General features: G+C 36.1%; 1 protein-coding gene across 1 annotated transcript; it reads right to left on the bottom strand.

Moving 5' to 3' along the window:
- Positions 1-247: 247 nt before the first annotated feature.
- Positions 248-27708, bottom strand: COPB2 (COPI coat complex subunit beta 2). The gene is made up of 22 exons (XM_037525891.1): positions 27598-27708; positions 22792-22929; positions 19748-19834; positions 19425-19551; positions 18416-18564; positions 16444-16590; positions 15492-15591; positions 14843-14985; positions 14119-14318; positions 12722-12832; positions 10754-10842; positions 10561-10667; positions 9102-9245; positions 8411-8541; positions 7991-8198; positions 3782-3892; positions 2585-2799; positions 1567-1659; positions 1295-1475; positions 1052-1120; positions 840-911; positions 248-616 (listed from the first exon to the last, which is right to left on the bottom strand). The coding sequence occupies exons 1-22, from the start codon at positions 27598-27600 to the stop codon at positions 521-523; spliced, it is 2721 nt and encodes a 906-aa protein (XP_037381788.1). The 5' UTR covers positions 27601-27708; the 3' UTR covers positions 248-520.

The raw sequence follows: 27708 nt of genomic DNA, 5'->3' as shown, positions 1-27708 counted from the left end.
TCTCTGGTGAAGCCTCTCACCCTCCTGCACCTCTGGCCTGTACCCCAGCTCCTGTATAAAAATAAATCAATCTTGAAAAAAATAGAAAAGGAAAAATGTGACTAATGGTATTTGAAAATATGATTTAGTTATGCAAAGAAAAGAGAATGTTGTGGCTGATCTCTGAGTCCACTGCAATTTTGTCTTAACGTGTTTTAAAACTAGAAGCATATTTCCATTATCAGAAAGGAAAGTTTGAAGTATCTTCTTTAATTCAAAAGATTTTATGAGATACAGTCTAATGACAGTATGAAAAAAAAATCAAAGTCCATGTCTGTTTTAGTTGACAAAGAAACATAGTGATTTAGATGCTGCACATAAACTCCTCCTTATGTGAAGAGGGCACTGTGTTCCCAGTGGTCCACAGTGCTTACATATAAAAATCTAAGGAGTTTCTCAGAGTCCAAAGCACTGTGGTTAGGGGATCAATACCTGTCCATAATAATGATCTGTTTTGTTGGGTAAATGGGAAGCATTGCATTCAATCATCCAAAATATCTTCATCAAGGTTGATATCTGTTGTGTCAATATCTTCTAATTCCAAATTATCCAAGTCAACTTCCAGTTCAAGTAAACTCTGCAAAGAAAAGCAAAAGGGAGAGTTATATAGACCTGTGTGATCGCTGATTCATGATCCAAGGAGAACTAAAACTTAACAGTCAAACAAGACATTGTCCCATTCTATAGCCCCTGGTCTGGAACTGATGACATCACTTAAAACGCAGAGGCCTTCAAGGGGAAGGCAGGTGGAAGGGATGGTGCAGGGGTTCCAGTGGGAAGCTTGGGGATGATGCCTGTACCTTTTCTTCTTTGTTGGCTGGGTGAGAGTCCACAATAACAGGAGTAGGAGAAGCAGGTTTCCCATCAGGTTCCTAAAAGCCAAGAATAGATAGATAGAAAAGCAAAGGAATTTGCAGTTTTCCTCAAAGGAAGATTGATCAGGACTAGGAAACTAGAAATGGTACTTACAAACAAATCTCAACCAGATTATTTCATGTAGTTTTTTACTGACCTGTTGATCTGCAGATCTTGAAGGCTGAAAGCCTTTTGCCTCTTCCATAACATTTCGTTCTTCATTGGGCTATCAGAAAATAAAGCAGAAAGATGAAATATTCTGAAGTTATAATTCCTTTATGAACTTGGTCCAAGTCTCAACCCAACAATAATAGATGTAGTGCAGTTCAAAAACCAAAGTCACGAATGCACTTCCACCCTGCAGTCATAGCAAATGAGGCCCAGTACCCCAGCCACTCACCGTGACAAGTGGGTATTGTTTGGCTGGCCACAGATCAGCATGCGTTTCCTTCACCCATTCTTCCACAACAAAGGCTTCTTTTAATCCAGGGAAAAGGTTTTCATACTCTGTTGGATCAGCAAGGGATTCTGCTGCTTTCTGATTGACTTTTGAAAGGTTTTCTCTCCAGAGTTTTACCACCCTATTACAGATATCATGGAACAAAAGGGAGGCTGAGTGAGTGTGCTCTGTTTTAATCTGCAACACTTTTTCCTAATATTAAAAGTCTGTACCTTGAAACCTGACTGGGTAAGTAAGTCCGGGCCAGAAAGGCAGCTTCTGGCAGTCGGCCTGTTCTAATCAAGAGCTCCAGGCAAGCATCAAGCCTAAAGAAGAAAAAGGAAGGTACTGTTACTAAGAATAAACGCTATGCAAAGAGCACTTAACACATGAAAGAAAGAAATATGGACTTAGTATTGCAAAGTCTGCAATTCCTTCCCGGCTCCCACATATACACCTCTTTTTATACCTGAGTCATTGACTCATCATCACTGGTGTGTTTCATAATCAATGTGATAGATAAGATGGCTTTTGTGACCACCTTCAATCTCAACTTGTTTTAAGAACTAAGAAGACTCTAAAGGGGCTTTTTAAGGCAAGAGAAGACAGCAAAGATAAGCATATCTAAAGACCTCAGGAGATGGGGGGCTGAAACCCGCTTTTCCAATTGGGAGCATCAAGGAGGGTGTCCCTTGACACTGGCTGTACTGGATGATCCAGTGGTGTCCAGTAGGAAGATATCCAAGTGCCTATTTTTTAATTTCAAATTTTTGTGTAAATTTGATAAGGTGAATAATGTATTACAGGGTAAAGAATTATTTGGATTTTAGAAAGGCAGTGATACATGCGTGTTACATAGCATCATCAGCATCAAAAGTCCAACAATATTCTACAATAACACATTAATACTAAAAAATGATAGCTTCCAGCCATAAAATAAAACACCTCAGCCATTAGTGGCAAGGCTGAGAAAGGGGTTTAACATTTCTCCTAGTGGAGCCATCTTGAATAGCTCATTTAGCTCAATTATCTAGACAAATGTACTGAGAGCATTCCCTGCTGAAGGCGAGGGCCACACTATCTAAACAGCACTGTCCTCTGACCGCCCCACTGGCAAGAGCAACAGCCATGCAGCAATTCTCTCTCCAGAGGTCATTCTTTACATTCTTTTCCAAAATCCACTCTCAAAGTCAATGAGAAGTGCTTTTAGTTACGATGCCGACATCTTTTAGAGCTTGAGTTAATACTTACCTGCCCTGTAAGAAGTAGCTCATGAAAGCCACATTATTCTTGCCATCTCTCTCTGCACCCTCTGCCAGCTTGTTCACCATACTAGCATTTCCAGAAGCAGTGGCCAAAAGCAACAGACCCCCGTAATCCTGTGCATGGTGCAGGCACTCCTGGGCTAGGCCAAACTGACATTTACTAATGGCAAGCTCAGCAAGTTGTTTCCACTTTTGTTCTGACTGTAAGAGAATTTCCAAGTTAAAATACTTTTGAAATAAACATTTGAATTTCTAACATCAACACTATTCTGTTAACATGAGTATTACCATGCTGACAGTGGAAGCTATAGAGATATATATAGATGTAGCTATATATATATATATATATATATATCGATATGTTATTCCAAAATAAGAATGGAATAACATAATGAATATCAATGAAGAAATGGAAATTATTCATATACAAAATTAATTCAGACATAAATCAATCTTAATGATGCATGAATAATCATTACCAATCTGTTGTACTTTTGTTTTATAATTACACGGTGGAATTAAAAGTAAAACTCCAACTGTAATTCTAAGGCAATTACACTGCAATTTTAACAAGTGATTTAATGTCTTTTTGAAAAAGTAGAAAACTGTATTTGTTCTTAAATATTTAACAATAATAAATATCTGTTACATGTAGTGTCTCACAAATTAAAATGTTGCACATTTGGATGATCTTACATAGTTAATTTATTTTGCACATCTGAAATGAATTTACCAGTAAATAACTAGACATAAATCACAACTGGAAGGCCTAAATATACAAAGACCTGTGAAATTGTCATATAATGTCTTTTAAAATGCCAGAGACCTTTGATATCAATCTTTCCCACTAGGTTGGGATATTAGCAAATTACTGCTATGTTTGCAGTTGCTTAGAATCCCCAGACTAGTTTATCTACTATCTTACTCTTCTCTCCCAGTACAGGTCTCATGTAAGACATGAAAACACCTTTTCGTAAGCAAATTAGAATGCTATGAATATCTCCAACATAATCCATTTAATTTATGAAAGGATTAACATGATTTTTATAAAGACCAAAGAGAAATTACCTCACCAAAATGAGTCTCAAGAAATTTGCATTTCAGAAAATTTTAATAACTATGTTAAACATGTAGAAGTATCCATGACCTTTTCATCAGTTATAAAAACTGAATTAGTACATACCTCTGCTTCCACTGCTAACTGGTATGCAATTTTTAGTTCTCTAAGCTGAAGAGCAAGTTCAAAGCGATGCTCAGGATCTGTGGATACTGTGAGAGCTTGATGCTTGAAGCCCTAAAAAAGATAAATATATATTTATAAGTGTGTGTAGTTATGTATTTAAAATGTGTGCGTAGTCTGTATGTACTGTGTGTATATATATATATATATAGTGTGTATATACATACAGAGTATAAATAGAGAGCACACATACACACACACAGCAAATCATTCACTTCCCTTTCAAACTAGAAATACCCTGCTAACATAGATACCCCTCTACTTGAATGGACCAAAAGTAATGGATAACAAAATACTCTGTAAGGAGATTTGATGTTCCCAAAATACAAATGACAATGTCAATGAACATTACCCCAATAAAAAATTAAAAATAAAGATTCCCAATATTGTTCTTTATATTCTTAAGTTTGAGAATCTGTGAAAAGGAAATTGGCAATTTTCTAGTTAGATTAAAATAGTATGAGAGCTAATTATTTTAAGTACCCATCATATTTTCTAACTTATATAACAAAACCAAAAAATACTCTTTAGTGAGAAGACAATATAATTAAGAACTCATTAACTTGGTAAGAATGAACCTGATGGACAGTTCAATCACACAACGCCTGTTTTTCCCCAAAGCATTGGAAGTTGACCAGTGCTAGATAAGCTCAAGGAAAATAAGAAAATTAGAAATGTAAAAGTAGGGCTCCCTGGTGGCGCAGGCGGTTGAAGCTGTCCGCAGCCTCTGCAGCGCGGGTTCAATCCTGCCGGCGGGAGAGAAACCCACATGGCGCAGCAGAACTCTCCTGTCTCACCCACTGCTCCCCTCAGCAGTGTATTTCATTCAGTCTGCCTGTTCTGTTCCCTGCTCTGTCTCTGGTGAATCCTCTAATCCTCATGCACATCTGGCCTGTACCCCGGTTCTTGTGTAAACAAATAAATCTTAAAAAAAAAAAAAGTAAAAGTAAACAGAAATGTCAAAAAGGAAAAGGATTTTGGAAAGTTGATTAAGATTCATTTCAAAACGACAAGCATAGTTAGTGTTGTCTATGCAACCTATTCACTAAGCTAGGTGTTAGAGACTATCTAGTCCAGGCCTTCAAAAAAAAAAAAACCCACCAAACTCAAATGTAAAACTTTCTGATTCCCTATCATTGTAGGTCATTTAGCAGACAATGCTTTCAGGTCTTGACACTAGCTGGGTGTCTTTGTGCCTTTACTGTCGGCCTCATATCCAGTTTACTTATCAACAAGTGTTCCAGAGGGCAGGAGGTCTAAATTTGCCTTCCCATACCCCACTTAATCATCATAAATAGGCTTTTAAACCAACAATTGTAATACTAAATTAGCAGTACTGATGGATGGGGTCTGCCCTGTGGGCAAGCCATCAGCCTTCATTACTGAGGGAATATGCCTGGTTACAGGGTGGTCTGGGTGAAGCTGGACAGCTCTCCCAGGAGTTCTGTCAGGCTGGATCTCCAGGATAGCTATATCATTGTGTTTAAAGTTTCACATATACCAGCTCCTTCTACCCCATTATTCTGTGAGTACAGGTAAACAAGGCATTCTGAAAATCTGTTATTCCTTTTCTTCCCTAGAACAGATGTAGACAATATAAAACCAAGAGTAAAGATGGAAGATGTATGGAATTCCTTACTTATAGGGAAGGGAAAAACAGATGAAATGAGATAAACTAAATACACCTCATCTGCCTCCAAATCCCCACTGAAAAGACACTCAACGGGTTCCTTTTTTGAAGGCATAAACTTCAAGGGCACAGAAAGGCAGAGTTAACAAGATACTGGGAGCTGGAAAGCTGGTGGAGGAGTATAAATATTCAGATAAAACACTAAGGAATAGTAACCTTAAATCAGGAGTGAAGAGTATAGAAACAATCTGATTCACACTGAGGCACCCAAAGGTGTCCTGTGAAGGGTAGTCTTATGACAAATAAACAAAAAGGCCTGCGAGTCTATATAAGAAGCATGGGAAACCCCAAATTACTACTCCTCTCTCCACACTCAAAGACAGGTTTAGTCTTTGGAGAGAGTAACTGGGGCATCTAGTCTGAGGGAATCCTGCACACCCATGAGGAGGACTGTTGTGTCAAAAGAAAACAGGAGATTATGAGAATGGGTATGGAGATTAAGTGAAATACTAAATACTGAGACATTATTTTCAAGTCATTTTCTACTCAGCCCCTAGAGCAATGGTGATTAGGGAGTTTATTTGCAAACTCTAACCAGCCCAAAAGGTAAAACTTAAAAATACTACAATATTGATGAGGTCTATATGCCAGCTAGAACAGTGCCTGGTTCAGTGTTAATTGTTTACTAAATTTATTAGTTGAATAAATGAAGAAACATTAAGTCTATTAGATGAAGATACTGACCAATGGCCCAGCTTCATCACATTGTGAAGTCCATCCCTAACAAGTCCACCCACAAACTTAAACCGTTTGCTTTGTTTCTTAGCTCTCCACTCTTAAATGAGTGCCCAAGGACCATCAGACACGTCAGGAAAATCTCTAACAGGAAAGACTGAGATCAAAATGAACCAGTAACAGAAATTATTTTTTTTTTAAACAAGGAAACAAACTATAATCTCAGTGCCCACATGCTCAGAAACTTTAAGGAAGCATACCACAAAGAAAATTTTAAAGCAGCAAAAAACTATCATTCATATCCTTAGGATATTCATATCACAGAGAAACTTTCATTCATAAATAAGAAAAAGATTTTTAAAAGTCTAAGAATAACAAAATGAGAAAACCAGTGCAGGAAGTCCAATAACTGAATAAACAGTTGCACAGATTGAGGCTACAGAAAACAGAGGAAGGAAACCATCAGAAATTCATTCAAAAATATTTCTAAAATGAATTTAAAAGAGCTCATCTAATATCCAGAAGAATGAATGACAACTGGCCCTGCTGAAGGGCCATCCATCATAATGTCCCACAACAATGGGGACAAGATCCAAAGAGTTTCCAAGGAGAAAACAGATCAAGTACCAAGAATCAGGAACAGAAACTTTAGACTTCAACAAGAACTACAACTACAAGTTAGAAGGCAATGTAACAATGCTATTAAAATTCTGAGAAAATACCTCCAATCTAGAATTTCACATCACTAAAGTGGTTAAATGTTTTAGGCCAGAACTATAGCCCAAAGATAATCAAGATCACAAAAAATTTACTGCCTTTTGTCTGAAAACTTCTGAAGGACATGTTCCAGCAAAATGAGGACGTAAACCAGTTTAGAAGAGAGGGGATATATAAGCAACAATGGATCTAACTTGAGAGAGAGGCAAAAGAAGTCCCAACATGGTGGTGAAGGAACTGATAGCTGTCACAAGAGCAAAAAAACCGATTCAAATTGAAGCAGACTGAAACCTTCTGAAAGTAGTATCAAGGAAATCTGGAGTACAACAAAGGAGTAGAGAAATTAACCAGAACTTAAAAAAGGAAGGAAAAAAAAAAAAAGACACATTAACCATGGAAAGCAATTACAGGAAAAGATATACACATGACTTAGCTCTGTGTTTACTCAGACATGATTATGTACACACTGAATATTGATCAAGTCATTATTGTGATATAACTGTATCAGAAGGATAGGAAATAGATAAGTATGCAGTAGAAGTGGGGTAAAGAAGGGTGAACGAAAGATGAGCCCTCATATCCTATATAGTGGAACTCACAAGAAATGCTTAAAGCTGAGAGACAACAATACATGTTATTTAGAGGTGTGGCAATAAATACCAAGAGAATTAACTAAAAAAATTAAAATTACCTGGAGGAAGCAGAAATGAGGCAGGGAAAGTAGGGCTGTTTTTTCTTAAGCTTTGCAAAATGTTTTGTGTATATGTATTATCATTATGGTAAGAAAATGGCATATTAATGATAAATTTTATGTTATGTTTTACCATACAAAAAAATCAGCTAAGACAGAAAAATGTAGTTCAGAAATGAAAATATTGATAAAATGGAAGTCTACAAAATTGAAAACTGATAATCACTTCCTATACTAAGGGCGTTGAGCAAGAAGGAAAATTCTATGGTCATAAGGAAATCAGTGGCAATTAAGAAGTTTTTCAGATTCATATTAACATTCTTTTAAAGTGCTGGTTTTAACAAACACAAACAAAGAAAATAAACAAAAACCATCTTACCTGTTTTTCCAAAAAGTGTGCAACTCTTGTCCTCTGTTCTTTTGGAATGGTAGGAAGGACCTTATCTGCCATGCTAAAATCCCTCCGCATGACTGCTGTCTGGTATTCTAGCACTGAAACCAGCAGGGAGTAGCTAACGATGTTCAGTTCTTTATCTCCCAGGTAAAGCCTATTGTCTTTAGGAATATAGCCCAGGAGATACATTGTCCTATAAGAGAAGCAAGCTAATTCAGAAACCATCCCTAATGAGAAGACACACAAACACAGTATCTCATTTGATAGATGTGATTTGGTTAGCAATTACAAACATACTGAAAAATCAGGCCTATCATTGCTACAAGGCAGCAATAAGTTTTGTTTAAAAAGTATATACCTTTTGGAATGCTTAAGACAAAAGCCTAATGATACTCTGCCACCTACCTGTCCAAGTGGGCAATGGTGACTATTTCTCCGCCGACATAATAATTTAATCTGTTCACAGAACTTGTGTAAATGAAGCAATCACCTACCCACAGCCCTGTTTTCACAATTTCCTGAATTTCACCAAGAACCTGCAGAAAGAAAATAAACTTAATTTAATTTATTATCTTATTCAGCATTAGAAAGCCTATCAATAAGAAAAAACTGAATTGGGGATGAAAAAAAAGTAGAATTAATGGAATCCAACTCAATGCAAATGCAAAATAAAGTTCAACAAAGAAAAACCTTTCTTTGGAATTTCTGCTCTCCTTCATTTAAGAACAGCTTCTTGGATAAGTTATTTGTAACATGAAATGTCATTGTTCCATCAAAGCTGTGATCTAAAAAAGTGCTGATCTAAGAACTCTAAAATACACATAAAACTGGAATAAGAAACACTTCGTAAAATCTTCCGGGATTTCTTTGCCATTTGAGAACTCTGGCAGACACCTTCTAATTTTCTTAGCGAAAGACATCAAATTTCAAACCCTGATCTCTGAGCCAAGTTTTTAGTTGTCAATTTTCAACATAACCCTTTAAATGCTTAGTTTCCCCAAACCTAATTTATTATAAAATGTTAAAATCAGTGAAGTACTATTATAAGAATATAAATCACTTAAATACAAAGCTAAAGTTGTGTTGATGTAATTACCTCAAATGCATCTTCAATCCCATCTTCAGTAACTCCCTCATGTGTTTCCTGTGCAGCCAAGACTTTTTCCGACAGATACTTAAGGATAAAAAATGACTCCTCGGTGGCAATACAGACTAGTTCTCCAGAGTCAGACCAGAAAATCTGCAACATGACAAAGAAGAGACAAATGACTTTGGATTTCTGAGTGGATATGACAAACTGCATACACTTTATTTCTCATAAGATTTATCTTTTTACATAGAGATGATAAGTGTGTACTTGACAATGTTCTGTAGTGAATATGTACATTACTCAGGAGGGTGGATAGGGCAGTGTTGCTCTAGTTAGCCTAGAAATGGAAAGACCTGACCTAAGGAGACAGAAGGAAGAGCTGTCAGCAAACAATGGCTTGCTATAATTCAGAACAGCAGCCGATTCCCTAGTGCTCCAGAAAAGTTTCTCTCACCTTCTGTTTTCATTATGCCTCTCTACCAAACCTTCATTTTTTCCTAATCACCTTCCCCAAGGAAATTTTAATACCACAGATACTACATATTTCATACACACATATATAATGCACACACATGGTATACACATAGATGGTGAATGTATACATATGAATATGTTTTATAGATTAAAACAGTAAGCTTTTGCATCATAGAAACCCCTTTTTGTCCCCCTGGGGGTACTGTGATCCCACTGAGAATACATACTCTAGAAAACAGAACCAGGAACTTAGGGAGGAGGATCTGTCTCCAAAGACAATTTCCTAACAATAAATGCTCTCAAATAAGCTGGCCATTCTAAAGGCAGAAAACCTTGTCACTGGAGAATATCACCTAGAGTTTAAAGTCATTATTAGGTAGAGTATGATAAGGTTTCCTCAGGCCTTTCCAAGTCAAGAGCTTCTTGACTCTGTCTTCAAAGCATGCGTTTTAAAAACTCTGCCTAAAGTCATTTGTAAATAAATAGCACTTGTCATTTGTATAACTTTATATACTTCTCAAAATATCCAATACCTATTGCTTTATTCAACTACTATGATTCTTTTTTTTTTTTCTTTCAAATATTTATTTATTTATTTATACAAGCACTGGGTACAGTCAGAAGCATGGGAGGGTGAGAGAATTCACCAGAGACAGAGCGGAGAGCAGAAAAGGCAGACTGACGAAATACACTGCTGAGGGGAGCAGTGAGGAAGACAGGAGAGGTCTGCCGTGTCATGTGGGACCCTTGCCCAGCAGCTGCAGATCGAATCGGCGCTGCAGAGGCTGTGTGCAGCTTCGCAACCCAGCACTCAACCGCTGCGCCACCAGGGAGGCCCTATAATTCTATCTTTTTAAGCATTCCTGAGGTAAATGGCACTAACCCCAACCCATGGATCAGGATCAGCAGGTACAAAGGATGCTTCTGGGCCACAGGGACTCTGAGCTCCTCATAAAGATGTGCATACAAAAACAACAATGGCGGAACTCACATGTTTAGGCTGAATTTCAATTCTGCGTATGAGTTCTGTATTGTCCCAATCATAAAAAGCCAAGCCATTTACAGATCTGACTCCCAGTAAGAAGCCTCCATAGATACCTACAAAGAACAAAAGAGATTTTTGTTAGAGATTTGTGAACCATTACAACACTTCTAAAAATGTATCATATATAAACAACACTCACTTTCAGCTCCAAAATCTGGTTTAAATGATTTCTTTTCCTTAAAGTTCTTAAATATCTTTACAACACTGTTGCTCTCTCTAATTGCATATCTGGAGGGAGAAGGAAGACAAACACAGCATATTATTTACTAAACCATAATTCCATCTCAACAAACATCTTCATATATATATTTTAGTACTAAATTATGCTAAACTATAAAATTAGTATTTGAAGATTTAACTAGTATGCATTTTCCCTAAGAGATCATTAACTCCTTAGAGCTGGACAAATAATGAATGGGTTTCCAACTGTCCATCACACAAATTACCAGGGCTTTCACAAACGGTTTTAGAAACTAAAAAGACCCCAAATGTCTATCAAAAGGTGACTAAACCAACTGTGGTAGATTCATACACTGGAATATCACCCTGTAAAAAAAGAAAGCAATTATTGATTCTTGCAACAAAATGAATGAATCTCAAGAACATGCAGGGCAAAAGCAGCCAGGTAAGAGCACATGCTATATACAATTCCATTATATGAAACCCTAAAGGAGACAACTCTAAATCACATGTTGACAAAAGGTACGTCAGAGTTTGCATTGGGCCAGGGAGAGGGGGCAGGGGTGAGTACTGACTGTTAAAGGAAATAAGAGCACTTTTTTAGTTGATAGAAATGTTCTATATCTTGAGTGTGCTGGTGGCTGCATATTATAAACATTTTTTCCAAATTCATTAAGAGGTACATTTAAAAGTGCATTTTATTTTGTAAAATAAATTATATATAAATGTATATATCAACTGTCTCACAAACATGATTTAAAAATAAAGAAAAACGGTGGCTCACTAGTGAACCACATTTGGCAATAAAAATTTGTGTATATTCTGGTCTCCACCTGAAGCAGCGCTGCTGCTATCACTGGATATTTGAGAATATTTGAGAAGTGATAAGTGCTTTGCTCAAGACAGGCAAGATCCTGAACAGGAGCATCACTGGATTAAGCCAAAAAGAGGGAAGTAGCAAAACAGAGGGAGAGGTATGTTGAGAGAGGTAAGGCAATTCAAGAACTATACTATTGCTAAGGCAATAACAAAATAGCTTTTAGTATATGGAACTGTATTTTGGAAATCTGTGAAAAGATCAAAACCATTCCTTACCTCTCAGTGAACCTTGGCTAAAATGCTAAAAAGTCATGATTTTATTACACAATATTACTCACTACAAAATAAATGTGGGGTTGAGCCCTAAGTTACTCACTGCTGGGGGCAGGGAACAACACAAAGTATGGGGAAAACCAAACTAAGAAAAACTGTATAAAGATGTAATTCAGTGTGTGAGCTGAAAAAAACCAAAGCCCTAATGTCTACTAGATATACCCAACAGGAGTCTAAAAGAAATCAGTCAGTGACTATCTAGTATAAATCAAAGTTAAATGATTTTTCCTGCTTTTAATGATGACATTTTATTAACATTTTGATTTCTGACAGAATTTGTTTTGTTTAGAATGGGGAGGGGGGTGGATAATATCTCAGAAAATGAATTTTTATAGGTTCAATGAAGTTCCCATGAAGATGACACCAGGCTACAGAATCTCTTGCAAACAACTCATAAAGAAGTAACAGCATCTCAGGAAATAAGGTCTTAAGGTGGGCCTGCCAAGGACTTGGTTTGGGGGCCAACTATGCTTGAGTCCACAAGTACCAGGCCCTTCCAATGGCTCCAACAAAGAAATGGGTATTGGGTTCCTAGTTTAATGGGACTATTTGAGCAGCCTGAGTGAGCCAGCTCAAACCTAATGTTGAAAGGGCAAAGGGAGAATAGGCTGCACTGGAGCCTCTGACTCTAAGCTTCCAATGGGCAGTTCTGGTGAAAGCTGTTCTTCAACATAGAGAAGTACAGTCTATACTGAAACTTGAGAAAATATTAAATATGCCACACATGGAACTTCCATCTACCATCAGGGCGAGATGATACCATGCCAAAACTTACTCTGAAGAATCATGGGCCCATGCAAACTCCTGGGCAGACCCAAAGCTCTTGTTTCTCAAAGCCATTGCTGTGTAGATGATATACTCGCCATCACCGCACACCACAACAAACCTAGAAATTACAAAAGTCAGAGAAAGAAGAATAGAGGACCAATGATGTAGAAGTTAAGAAACACTGATTCATCTTGATGGTAAAATATTTCTAATAAAAATTGTTATTTCAATAGGCTGTTAGGCTTGAATCTAATTTTTTTTAAAGTTACACACTTCTTTGACTACAGAGGTAGGCATAAATACTCTACCCAACAAATACACGGAAAGCAAATGATACGGATGAGGCTATTGTTGAAAATATTATTGGAACGGCCACCTCTTATAAACAGCAGGCAGGAAGAAGAGACCAGCTAGACACACACAGCAGGGGGAATGCCAATAACCCCTCTAGCACTTGTTGAGCACCAAGATGTCTAGCACTTTCATCATTATATTTACACCCCAAGAAGGTACTATCTTGTTTCATAACTATCTTCATTTTAAAGCTGACCATTTAAATGAATAAAAATACCTTACTCTAGTTGTTGAGAGCTAGGTTAAATGAGCAATAATAAAATGCCATGGAGTCAAATAAAATTTTCTCAATAGATACAGATAAAACTCTTTTTAAAGTTATAATTTAGAATCCTGACTGCCAAAGGCAAAATGCAAAACTTATAGCAAAAAATGTTTTATGACACTACGGAAAAAGTATATGTATTCTTAATCTCCCTGAGAAAATTGTATTACAAATAATTATAGATACTATTTACTCACAAGGCAGCAGACTTGGTTTATATACTTAGTCTTTTTCAATACTCAGGACAACATTAGAAGATGTCCAGATCTACTGTAAAAAAACTTTTATAGTTCTATAGGTTTAAACTCAACATGTGAGAAACTCTTCTCAGACAATGGTTGGTGCTTTCTAAATCTTCAGAATGAAAATCAACCGATGGTTCAAATTGCAAATCACAGTATTCTCACCAATCCCAAAGCTTTTTGAAAAGACACATACCTCAGAGTCAGCTTTTCTTGTCAAGAGCAACGAGTCAGCAAATATTTAGATAACAATTACAAAGTCTAGGCAAAGACATAATTTTTACCCTCAAGGGAATACAAGGACACAAACCCAGTATTTTAGAAATAAGTGTGAAACTATTTAACCATGCAAAATTCTTCCTGGGCATTTCAACTCAATTTACTGGTATGGCTGCCCCCAGCAATGTTGAGGAGGTCTGTGAGGCAAGGCAAAAAGCTCATGAGGAACATCCAACATAGGGCAGGAATGGTGCAGGCTATGGATATGCAAATCCTGCTCTCACATATACAAAGGCCTAGAGAAAGACTTTGGTGATAGCTTACCGCCCATTAGGATTGTGTTGAATAGTCTGAGGGTATATTTCACAGCTGCCCATATCCTTTACTGCCAGTGGCAATCTTTCCCCATCTTTAATTTCAGCATCTCCCATTGCTTTCAGATTGGCCTGCTGGACTTCTGAGTGCTTGGCCCAAATGATCTTTCCATTGGCATCCATGGACATGGCAGGTTCCTCCCGACCAAGCTGAAGAATGACAAATGGATCTTAGCAATGAAAAGGAAAACTAGTAAAACAAGAATAATATAAACATTTTCTATTTTCATTTTTTCCCAAAGATTTATTCATTTATACAAGCACTGGGTACAGTCAGAAGCGTGGGAGGGTGAGAGAATTCACCAGAGCCAGAGTGGAGAGCAGAGCAGGCAGACTGATGAAGTACACTGCTGAGGGGAGAAGTGAGTGGCAGGAGAGGTTTGTGCGCCATGTGGGACCCTCACCCGGTGGCCGGGGATCGAACCGGTGCTGCAGAGGCTGCGGGCAGCTTCGCAACCCAGCGCTCAACTGCTGCGCCACCGGGAAGGCCCTCTATTTTCATTTTAATAGAGGATTCCTTCTCCCACTTCAAATTGCCAGCACTTAATCTCCAGTGCTTAATGAAAGAAGTGCCAGTTTAATAAAACTGGTAACTTGGAAGACAATCATACTAAAATACAAAGAAAACTATTCGCTATATGTCCATATATTGAGAGAATATAATTAGAAATTACCTTAACAATGATGCTCCCTTCATCATAGCCCAAAGCAACATTATTGGACCCTCTCAGACTGGCCACACACCACACCCTCTCCATTCCATAATTCAGTGTGCTCTCAAGACGATAGGTGCTTGAATGCCAAATACGCACAGTTCCTAAAAAGAACAAAGTGAACATTCCCTTTTGATTTGAACATCCAAAAATGAACTATGTCAGGTGAACCAGACACACGGAAATCTTTATTTCAAACCGAAATAAATTTTTTACCTATAGGTTTGTGATTTTATATAGCAACATAAATAGAAACTATAAGAAAATTACTATTAAGAAATGTGATTTTAAGAGTGAAACAATGACAGGACTTCCTATGTTACAGTTCTTACCATGTACGAGTTGCTCTGCACATGTGAGTTCTTTTCATCCTTTTAATCTAATCCTGTGAGAATAAGCCTTCTCACTTTAATACCAAAGTACTGTGAAATGATGATGATGATGATGATGATATTGTCCTTTTACTCTTTTATAGCTTATGTATTCCACACATCAAAATGCATTCTAAGTATCAAAATCCTTGGGAACCTACAATTCCAATTCAGGGCACTATGTGGCTTAATTATCCACTCACTAATTTTAAGCACAGGAGTAAATATTTCTAACTTACCATCTTCTGAACCTGTGATGATGATTGGCAACTCAGGGTGAAAACTGGCACAAGAAACATTCTGGGCATGTCCCTCCAGAGTCTGTACACATGTTTTGTTCTGTAATCAAGATGAAGAAAACACTTTTTATTAGTGAAAAGGAAGAAACCCATCCTTACTTTTTCCATGCAGATGTTATGACAGTTGTTATGATAGTCTAGATAGTAATTCAGAAATTTCGGAAATAGAACTTTCTTGTTGTGTACATATTATCTCTAAGTTTTGACAGTACAGGCAAATATAAATGTAACTAGCACGCTTACAGAAAGTTTAACACCCCTTTCTCATGCCCAAGAAGACCTGGTTTTCCTCTAAATATTTTACCCCCAAACTCCTAGAATAATGTCTTTAATATTTTATTCTGCATTTAAACATCCATTTGAATAAGCTTCTAAGTAATACTAGTTTTCTAGGCCTCATTTTAACTGTATGGAAATTTTGATGTGACAAACAAAAACACACTGAAATCTAACATAATTTAACAAAAATTTCTTATCTTGGTGACAAAAATCATAGTAACAAAATACATAAGTTGGTGTACAAGAAGTCTTCATGGCCAAATGACTGTACTATGGCCATATCATGACATCGCTCACTGAAGTGCTTGCTTTCAAATATAAATGGTTATTTGCCAATAAGGAGACTAGCGTATATAAGAACTCATCAAAATGCTAAAACTTCTAATTTCTCCTATTAAATGAAAAATAAACATCATGGCACTTTATTATTAAAATCTTGATAGACATTTGTATCCATTTTTATGGAGAATTTTGACAATACACTTTAAGTGCGAAAACTTAGGTTCTCAGGTTATGCTATGAACAGAGTTCAAAAACCCAAGTTTCCACTGTCCTGTAAGAAAGTGAGCAACATGTCTAACATATGGCAATTAAGGTTATGAGAAAACTGTACCTGATAGTCCCATATTTTAACAAGACGGTCATCCGCGCCTGAAATGAGGTATGGTTTGTCACCACCACTGTAGTAATCAATGCAATTCACACCTTTCTCGTGTCCCTCCAGAGTGAAGTTTGGTGAAGAAGAGCCCAGTTGCCACACCTTCAGAGAGCGAGAGCAGCTGCAGTCAATATGGGGCCTGGCCTTTTAGGACACAGTTCCACTGCAATTCTGACATGAAATAAAATGCCATAGCCCAGGACAGAGACGCTAAGAGAACATTCATCTTGTTTCACTAATTTCTTTTTATTCTTTCTCAGTTTACTTGAATTTCCAGGGGGTAGAATACTATGGCTTTTTCTGAAAAAGTAAATTTCCAGGCTTTATCCATAGATATTATGATTCAGTGGCTCTACACTGAAGCCCGGAATCTAAGTTTCTAACAGACACACTAGATGACATACTGGCTACACTCTGAGAAATACCTCTTTAAAGACAGGGAGTGATTTTTTACAAGAGATTTAATATAATGCTTATGAAAGTAGATATGGCATTAAAAGGAGAAAATTACCACTTAATTAAAAAACTTAAAGTATGGAAAAGTAATCAAACATTACTACAGCACTGATATGGAGCTTTATTTTTATAAATAAAAATTTACTGAGCACCTACTACATAGGAAGCCATGTGGAGAGTCATAAAGATGTGTAAACTGTAGACAACAAACCTTAGCAGAGTCAAAGACAGCTCTTAGATATTCAGACATATAATATTTAATGATTATTAAATTATCAGACAAATAACATTTCATGTAAGTTAAAGGAAAATAAAAACATAATATAGATGTAAGCATACAAGTGTAAGCAAAAATAAGTGTAACATATAATTTTAAATCTATGCATAAAAAGATCTTTTAAATATTATGATGACAAAAGGAACAAGACTGCACTTGCTGCAACATGTATAGGCAAGGCACTGCGCTACTTGCTACTATCTGTTAGAGGAAGGGGTGACAAAACTCCTGCCTCAAACATCAACATTTCAGGGGCTAAAGATTTCTGGACACAAATGAATTATTATTTAATATGGAAAGGTTAATAATACAGGCAAAAACCAATGGAAGGAATGGGATGATGGCTCTGTCTAGAGATGTAAAGACTGTCTGAAGAGAACATCTCTAAGTAAGTAATTGTGTTTGAAAGATGGGTAACTTTTCAGGGGAAAATAAAGAGTACTGCAGGCAGAGGAAATAGCTTGAATAAGGTAAGAATCGTGAATATTTGTGGCATCTCTAGAAAATGGTAAGGATTATATGAGATGTCTCATAATGTTTGTTGAAGCTAGTTTTAGAAACTCGTATATTCCATATAAAGGTATCTGGACCTTATCCTTAGGTGGGGAACTGACAAGAGGTATATGAAATTTAAATATAAAATACATTAATAATCAGCAAAGGTCAAAATGAATCATTAAAGGAAAGGAAATAGCAACCTAGAGAAAATATTGTCATTTCCCTTATTCTGCATTAGCAGAAATACAAAAATATTATCACATAGCTCTTCTACATGGAAAACACTCCTTCATTAAGAAAACCAGGTTAAAGTAATAATCAAAATCAACAAGCAACTATAAATCAGAGATACACTACAGGGGGGAAGAGGGGGAGGGGAGGAGGGATTAGGGTCAAAATAAGGGGGGTGGGAATTGTATGGGGAATACAACCAAGATGAAAATACATACATTGTGCAAAAATGAAAAATGATGTAAAAAATATATAAAAGAAAATAAAAGAAAGAAAACCAGGTTGCTACAATATTTTTCTAAAATATACTTCTTGATGAAAATGAGAAGTCCTATTTTGACTTATTTAAAACGAGTTTTTGAGAGAAACTTCTAAGTTAGGAATAACTTTCAGGGCAGCCAATAGTAAAACATCTAAAACAACTATATTTCATCAATAATCTTAATTGATACAGTGGACACTTACCTTGATCGTCCTGTCCAAAGACGCACTAGCAAACTGATTGTTATCTTTGGGGTTGATCACAATCTGCATGACATAATGGGTGTGTCCTTCAAACACTTGTGAGCAAGACCATTTTTTATCCCAGTCCCAGAGCTTAATAAGCATGTCATCTAGGCCAAAAGAAAGTCTCAGGTTAGTTCCAATTTCTATTCCTTTCATTCAGAACTAAGATGCAGAGTCTTTGTGCATTTTAATTCAGCAAATCTAACACAAACCAACATTCCATGATTTACAGAAATGGAAACAGAATTGAATAGGTTTTTCAAATATCCTTATTTATGCTAAGACTAAATATAGGATAGAGATAAAATAGCAAAATTACTATTAGCAAATATAAAAATTTCATGAAAAAATTTAAAAAAGACTCAGTGGGCATTACAGAATGATGAAAGAGAAACACACATTTGATTAGAGTCTAAGTATGACTGAATAATGATGGCAATGATTATTCAGGGACTAAGCATTTGCTCTGATAATGTAAGATTGGTTTTAAAAAGTTTTGAATTACTTCTCAATTTTTAACTTAAAAAATGTTTCAAAGAGCTATTATCAATTCAATTCAACTTGTTAAAACTGCCCTCCAAAAGGTCCACTATTTGATACAAAATACCAAAGAACAAGTCTTATGAACATAAAGATTTGACTAGGATACACGGCAATCTGCCAAAACCTTGCTCATCAGCATGTAAAGTAGCAGTCTGTTCAACAGATGTTTAAGCATCTAGGCCTTCAGATGTTCTCTGACAGGAATTGGAGCAACCGCTATACAAATTCTAAGTCAAGCTGATATTTCCTTAAAATTAAAAAAGCAAGCAGCAACAACAGATACAAGTTAATGGATTTAAATATTTTAAAGGCTGCTTGGAATTAGAACTCAACTTGTAACAGCTGTAAAAGAATTACATGTCTCACTGAATGAAAATGAGTTACTCAAGAGATGCATATACAACCAAAAGGGGTCATCACTCACCACTGCTAGTTAGGATGAAAGGCTGAGTTGGATGAACAGCAATACAGCGAATATAGTCTGAGTGTGCTTCAAACATATGAACTCTCTCCAGGGTATTGTAATTGAACACTCTAATCTGCATGTCATCCTAGAAAAGGAAATTCAATAACCATCACTACCATTATGAAGTAAACAGCACAAAAAAAAGTTTACAAGGTATGAAGTACATACCAAAATACTGCATTAATTAACAAATAAAAAGTAAAAATTCTACAACTCATTTACATAATCACTGATCAATCCAGAAAATATCAACAGAATTAGAAAACCATATAATTGCTTACCGCTCCTGTCACAACCCAGTTTTTTCTTGCGACGAACTTTGCAGCTCGAACAGGAAGATCACAAACTTCAAATGTTTTCACCAGGGTCTTTAAAATTTAACAAGAACATACATGTTGAGTTATGAGACAGTAACTGAAAAATCCATTTTGCCATATTTAAAACATCCAATTATTTAGATCACTGCTAATTTAAAATATTTGCAGGCTAAAATACAAAAGCTTAACAGATGAGTGAAAAAAATAGACAAATCATCTTTAATGGACTCAAAATTAAAATATTTATAAAAGATAAAGGAAAGCAAATATCTGTATGATGGAAATTCTATATCCTCTGTGCTCTGGTCATTCCCTACTTCTCTTCTCTTTGGCTACTCCCAGCATTACCTTTGTTCCTGTTCCCTCTACCTGAAAACTACCTGCAGAACTTTATACTCCCAATTCATAACATAGCACCTTTGCAGCTGTTAGCTTTATGTCACTCTTTCCTGCTAAGCTCCCTGAGTGTAGGAATCTTATCCACCACTGTATTCCTAGAGCCTTGAACAGTGATTGTAAACAATTAATGTGTAAAAAGTATTTGTTGAATAAATTAGCTTCTAGTTTCTTCTTTTTAAAATTAAACCCATCAACTCATAAAATAAACTCATAAACAAGATACTATTTCTTGTACCCTTTTGCAGTAATATGCCGTCATCCAAATGCTCTTTCTCTCTTTTTTAGTGAACAATGAAGAGTAATTCAGATGTCCCTTCAAGTTGCTCAGAATGTGATTTATATACACAGGAAAAAGGTAGAAAACTAGGAAACTCTTCTAGTAAAAGAGCAGGGGTGAATGCATTTCTTTGTCCTCCCACTCTGATGCCATGTTCTGTAAAATTCTAACAATCACACTATCATTTTCAGTCTCTCTTTTTATTTCCAAGGAATGAAAGTATCACACTTGTATGGATTAAAGAGTGAATGAAATAAATATGCACTAAATAAAAAGAACAGGGGCTGGTTCATAAGACCTGTTGAGCCTACTCTGGCTTCCCAAGGAATATTTCAAAGACTCTTCAGACAAGATTAAATAAATGGAGAATCAGCTCCAACTTGTACAAGTACTGCCAGCTGACAATGGTACAGACAGATGAGAGCTGACGGAATATGCAGTCAGTAAGATTGCCAATAAATCTGGGGCTCTGAGCAATCAAAATACAGCAGTTGCAGAAAAAAATTATGGTTTGGGTCCACACTAAGTGCTGTGGCTGATACAAATGATAAGAGAGGTAATCTTCAGACTATATAAGCTAAACAATCTCAAAGGGAAACATTACCTTCACTGTAACATCTTAGGAAAAGAATGACTAACACGTGTATGCTACATGATAGATCACAAATACAAATTGAGTCTCAACATAGTTATAAGACTTGTCCAAATCATTAACAGGCTGACTTCAAATCTAACATACTGATTTTTCAAATACTGCACCTCAAAGATTATACATCGTAGCTCCTTATTTGAAATTCAAGTACATTTAAATTTACTTCCAAAAACTTTCTGGGCTCCTTCAAGTATTCTGCTCATATATAAAGTATCTCCTATTGGTAATGAGGGGGGAAAGCAGGGAGAACCACAATAGACCAACCACACTCAAAGATTTATGGTCTCTACAATGAGCCTGACTATCATGTGTGTACCTGGAGCAAGATAAGATAATCCCTGTCTTCACAGAATCTTCATTCTTTAAGAAAAGAAGGAAATCAAACAAGAAATTAGAGAGATAATTATGAAAGGGGAAGCAGACAGCCTGCCCTGTGGAAGAGCACAGAAGGGTACAAAAGAGAAAATGAGGTAAGAAGATCCTTAGAGAGCAGTATTATGTTAATGTAAAGCCTAGAGAAGGGTGTATACCTGGGCATTAAAATATATTATATGACAGAGTTGAGAGACAGTTAAATGGAGCTGATAGAGGGGATTCACAGGAACAATTACAAAACATGGTGGGGGTGATGAGTGAGGGGTAGGGGAGGTACCAACCTATCTGTTAAGCATAAAATTAAGGTTTTAAACATTTGGAAGGAAAAGGAAAAAAAAAAAAAAAAAAAAAAAGCACATTATATGCCTCAATGTAAAAGGAAATCACAAGATAATAATTTCAATTGCACAGGACAGAAATCCAAATGGCATGCTTATTTATTATAGTTCAACAAAGAATTATTGAGCATTTACTATGTGTAAGGTAATGTTACAGGCACTGGGATACAGCAGAGAACAAAGTGTTAATGTGTACAAAATGTCACAGATATAGTGCTAGCTTACTTCGTGGTCACTGCTGTTTCATTATAGTGATGTAAGACAAAGAATGCTTTTAGGTTACTTCTGACTCTGGTTTCTTCACCCTATTTTTTGCCATCTTAAATGCCTCAAATATAAGTTCACTCTGGATTTTAAGAATTTATCCTTGGATGTTGTGGATAATCACTAAATATGTGGAAACATTACTACATGGGAGAGTATCAGCTGAATGTTCTGTACTTTTAAAGAAAAAGATTAAGGATGGTCAAGAAAGACTGGAAAATATGAGACAATTACTCAGATGAAAGAGAATAAGATAAGCATTAAAATCAAATTGTAAGATGTATCTTCTTATGAGAGGAATATTTCTCTCATATAACCTATACTTTGTATGGCCGACTGAAAATTATCTGCATTTAATTATATTGAGCATTTGGGGGAAAAAAAAAGTAAAATTAAAAACTGTTAAAAATAGTCATGGAACAGGAAGTCAAACGTTAGTAAATACTTATCTAGAGCAAGTGACCTATATATTGGTGTCAGGTTCCTTAATTTCAAAAAGCTAATACAACCTATATAAGAATTTAACATTTAAATGTTATATTTAAGGGTACCAGGACAGTTTTTCCCACAAGCTGTAACCTCATAAATGTTAGTTCTACTTTACCGAAAATTCTTTATATGAGTTTTGAGAAAACAGCCTTTCTCTTTCATTTAAAACACAGTCAAATACAGTATTTCTAATAAAGTCTTTAAAAATTCTTACCTGTGTCTCATGATTCCAAACGCACACACTGCCATTGTAAAGACTTGCCAACATCCATGGCTCTGTAGGATGCAAATCTACACTCTTCACTCGATCAGATCGAGCAGTTAGCTTTCTCTTGATATCAAGTCGCAGAGGCTAAGGAGAAATAAGATTAAAAAAACGAGAAACACTTAACTGCTATACCAAATAAACCGTCTTTAAAATGTTAACTAGAAACAGTATATTAATAGGTCTACGAAACAATTCAGTTTGTACTTTGCTAAGCTGTAGACACAGTTCACTTTTTCACTCACATATTATGAAAAATACAAGTATTTAACATTTTTAAACTTACAGGAGCAGATGTCAAACTTTTGGTCTCCGGATCCATTTCACTATTAAAAAACTTTGAGGATCCTAGAGATATTTTGTTTATGTAGGTTATTGATATTTACTATGCTAAAAATTAAACCTTAGACAACTTTAAAATTATTAATTCATTTTCAAATAAGAAAAATAAACCAATACATGTTAACTTAAATAATACTTTTTTTAATGAAAAATAACTACATTTTCAAAAGAAATTCAATGAGAAGAGTGGCAACGTTTTACATTTCTGCAAAGCTCTTTAAATTATCATTTAATAAAAGACAGTGGGTTTCTCATATTTGTTTTGCCCTCAATATGTAGTATGTTGTGATATGTTGTTTTGGTTGATGCATATGAAAAAATAACTGACCTAACAAAGATATGTAGTTGAAAAGAGACTATTTGAGCAATTTTTTCAAATAATTAGGACTATACTTCTTTGATACAACACCAAAAATTGACTAGTAGTAGTTTCTTGAAGGTAACTGCAATCAATGTGAAATCTGAAACCAGATAAATGAACTTTTTATACTTTGTTATTAAAATCCACTGGTCTATTCTGTATTTTAAATGTATCTTCACCCATGCATCATTTTATAACATCATGCACTGGTCATCTGCAAAGGGTTGGTTCACTGAGCTATGTGGATCTTCCAAATGTTGACACACTTTATTATAAAGTGTTTAAAAAAACACATTTATTAATATCACTAACTAGGTCAATTGATAAGTCCTGAAGTATTAGAAATCTGTCAATCCAGTTATAAGTTTTCTAAAATTCTAATTTTCACTTCAAAGTTTTTATTTTATTAGCAGCAACAAACACTGTCAGAAAACAGCTAGCTTCTTTCAATTTTTAGAAAAGTCTGCCAAGTAAGTCTGAATAACTACAGTTTGTCATTTTTCAAGTAAAGCTCACAACTTAAACAATGCAGAAGTGCTACTACATAGTTCTCATTTCATTACACAGAATACTCAAAAGATGTGTACTCAAGGGTCAAGAGGTAATAAAATATTTTTTACTGCTTCATCAATGACATTCTTAAGTGAAATTGCCTTTTCCAAAATATTGTGTGACAATAAAGAATGAATTACCATTACAACTTGGTGACACTGTGTAAACATTATCACCTTTCATTTCTTTTCTCCCATCAGTACAAATGTCAACACAGTGAAAATGTCAACAGTATCTTGCTATTAGGAAAATCGTTTTAATTTGTGAACCTCCTAAGAATATGGGAGTGTTCATGGACCACTTTGAGAACACTTACATTAAACTACCTAGTTAATCAATATAAAAACCTACTAAATCACAATTTTGAGCTGATGTTATCAGTATTATATCAAAAAATATTCTGAAGAAGTGTTATCCATAAAGTCTCAATAACCCCAAACAATAATATTGAATTCTTTGGAGGAAATAATTTATTCTGGCAATAATACTAATAAAAATTAGACAATGTAATATATAATCAATATGGGTTATATTCATGTCCATAAAGGTTTCTGGAGTTATATAGGAATGTTTGTATATTTTAATGGATTTAAGTTAGAGGGACAAATTTTAAACAAAACTAAAATACTCTCTAGAGTCAGAAAATAGTAGTAGTTTAAAACAGTCTCTTCCAACCTCTATTTTTCATCAAAAAACAAAAAGAAAACAATTTGAATAACTCAGTTCTCCCAAAGATATTCTAGGCAAAAATCTAATTCATCATATACATGATGTATAAGGGCAGTAGTTTAATTCTCTCTTGGCAGACCAAGGGATACTGATTTAAAATATATTTACTCTTAACAGGGCTTAAAAATGCAGTCTAAATGTTTATTTGGCAAGTTAAGTTACTGGCAAAACTTTATAATGATGATCATGAATGGGATATAAATTTAAGGTTACTTTACAACACAAAATAAAGATAGGTAATTTTGGCAGAAATAATTTCCTGTGACAAAGCAAATGCTTACAAGAATTTTATTCATCTTTTTGGATCTCTATCAAATTTGTGTCACTGACTACTTCCAATCTTGTTCTTACAGCTATACCTGCCTCCCTCATTTTCATCAATAACCTACACCTCTTATTTTATTTTAAAAGATCACCACAGTTATCTGGCTCTTCTCTATAAATACCTCAAACATATTTCACTGTTACAACTTCTTCTCCATCTCAAAATTTCTACTTTCAAACCATCATTTTCACATTCCTTACTTTTGTGGAGAGGCGGAATCTTTCACTTCATCCACTTATGAATTTTGCCTCAGCATCACCACAGATTTGAACTCCTTTCTCTTATCTCTTCACAATCAACAAACATGAAGTGTTTATCATGTGCCAAGAACCATGATGGGGGTGTTCACATAAGACAGCATATCTCATACTTTCCCTCCAGTACATGGGGAAATTGGACAATTACAAATTGTATGTATTTTACCACGAAAGTGTTATAAACAACTGACTACCAAATAAGTTATGATCCAGGAAATCAAGTAACACCTCTACACACTCCCAATGCACAATTCCCAGCTTAAGAAGCACAGGCAAGAGCTCTCTCTGTTTCTAACAACAGTTCAGTAACTATTTTGAATGACACATTGTAGTAGGCACTCTAGAACACAAGGATAAGATACACTTATATAGTACCCTCCACTCTAAATGTCTCTGCCATCTTCTAAAAGCTGGATACATTTAGAATTCAGCTTAAATGCTACTGCCAATGATCTTTCTGATTACACTAGCCAGAAGTGTCTTTTCCTAGGGGATCCCTTAAGATTTAATTTTAGCCATTCATGATACCTTGGCGTACATGTCTCTTCTTGCTTCTAGAGTGAATGCTCATTTAGGGCAAGACCATTGCTTATTCATGTCTTTATCTCCATAGCACCTTATATATTTGAATATGGTGGGGGCTGTTTTAAGGGCAGATGGTAATTCAGGTCTAGAGAATCACGGGATTCAAATTTCAAATGTGCAGTAGTGGGCAAGTTTACCTAATGTTTCTGAGGTTAATATATGTAAAAGAGGGATAATACTATTATTTACCTCAAGTATTATAAGAATTAAATTCAGTGTTAAGCAGTTAGAAGAGTGCCTGGTTTATCACAGCCACCCCATCAACATTATTAGTAACTCATTCTTTCATCTCTTTTGAGATTAGGAGCCAAATGTTTTACAAAGCACATGAAAGATGGTCAACACTCTATGATAAAATGAGTGAATAAATAAATTCACATTTTGTACCTTACACAAAAGATTGAAACGTGTTAAAGAATAAAAGAAATATTTAATTATAAAAATGCACTCTTGAATGTAAGGATTGCAAAAGAAAACTAAATCAGACAGATCCAAGGGTCCATTCCAAAAATGTCCATTATTGAAAGCACAGCAGAGCCCAAAGAGCAGGTTGCTGGTTATATGAGGTGGTGCAATTAAGAGACTAGAGATCTGTTCCAGGGATCTCAACCTGCAAACTCAAAGAAGTTCATGGATGATGAAGTGCTGGTCTGAGTGAACCCACTAAAATCACGCAACACCATGTATTTCTCTATGCATTCTTCTCAAAGTATTCAAAACTTTCACGAGTTGGCCCCAACCAACCTCTGTCATAGTTCTAACTCTGCTGCAATTAGCCTTGTACAAACTTAATGTTAATTAGCTTTTTTTTTTTTGGACTGCAGTCTGAAGGGTTGGAATTACTAACCCTAAGATCTTCAAGCTCCAAACTCTTTGAACCTGTGCTTTATAACAATAAGGCAGAGAAGTGTTTAAATATATAAAATACCCAACTTCCTTACATTTTTATGGAAAGCATATTCTCAACACTATTACTTTTTTCTTCATAATTATAACACCTTTGTGCAAAAGATTTTTGGGGATTTGAGTGGGAGATATTGCCATTCCTAGCAGTCACTGCCATAGCTGCCATTCCTAGCAACCACTACATTTGCAAATGCACGAAAGCACACCAGTTTCACAAACAACTCGCGACCCTTCTTTTCCCTCTAGAAACATAAGCTGGGAAATTTGACTCCACTTTGTAATTGGCTTCTCTATGTAAGCTTGCAGTTTGTAGTCAGAACACAGTATACCAGAACAGACCCAAGATCAGGCTCAAGGGCAGAATGAGGTGGTTTACCAAAGCCTTCTCCCCAGTTCAATGTTTTTGGCCTCCTGTACCACGGATTCTGACTTAGACCTAGAAGTTCTGGCAAATATCTTAAGTCCGGAGGAGTAAAGGACTCCTCATTGCAGGTGTTGCTGTCTCAAGCCACCCCCGACTCCTGGGTCCCACACCCTCTCCCCCTCAGAACTCACACCGGACCTGGGCCCGGAAAGGCCAGAGGCGGCGGCCGTAGCGGGGGCCCAAGCCGCTCCTGACTCCGCTCCGCTGCCAAGGAACCCCAAGAATTAGCCTCAGCCGAAGGGGCCCCGCTCCCTCCTGCACAGTCTAAACCTACCATGGCTGCGTCGCCGCGAGCCGGGGCGCCTCACTTGATGCGGGCGATGCAGGTTCTCCGACACCCACCGACCCGCTGACCGGCCGACTGACTGACGTGGAACTTCCGGGA

This window comes from Talpa occidentalis, unplaced genomic scaffold, assembly GCF_014898055.3.
Source record: "Talpa occidentalis isolate TD23 unplaced genomic scaffold, MPIMG_talOcc4v2.1 talOcc4.4, whole genome shotgun sequence".
Lineage (NCBI taxonomy): Eukaryota > Metazoa > Chordata > Mammalia > Eulipotyphla > Talpidae > Talpa > Talpa occidentalis.
This window is presented reverse-complemented; position numbering and strand designations above follow the sequence as displayed.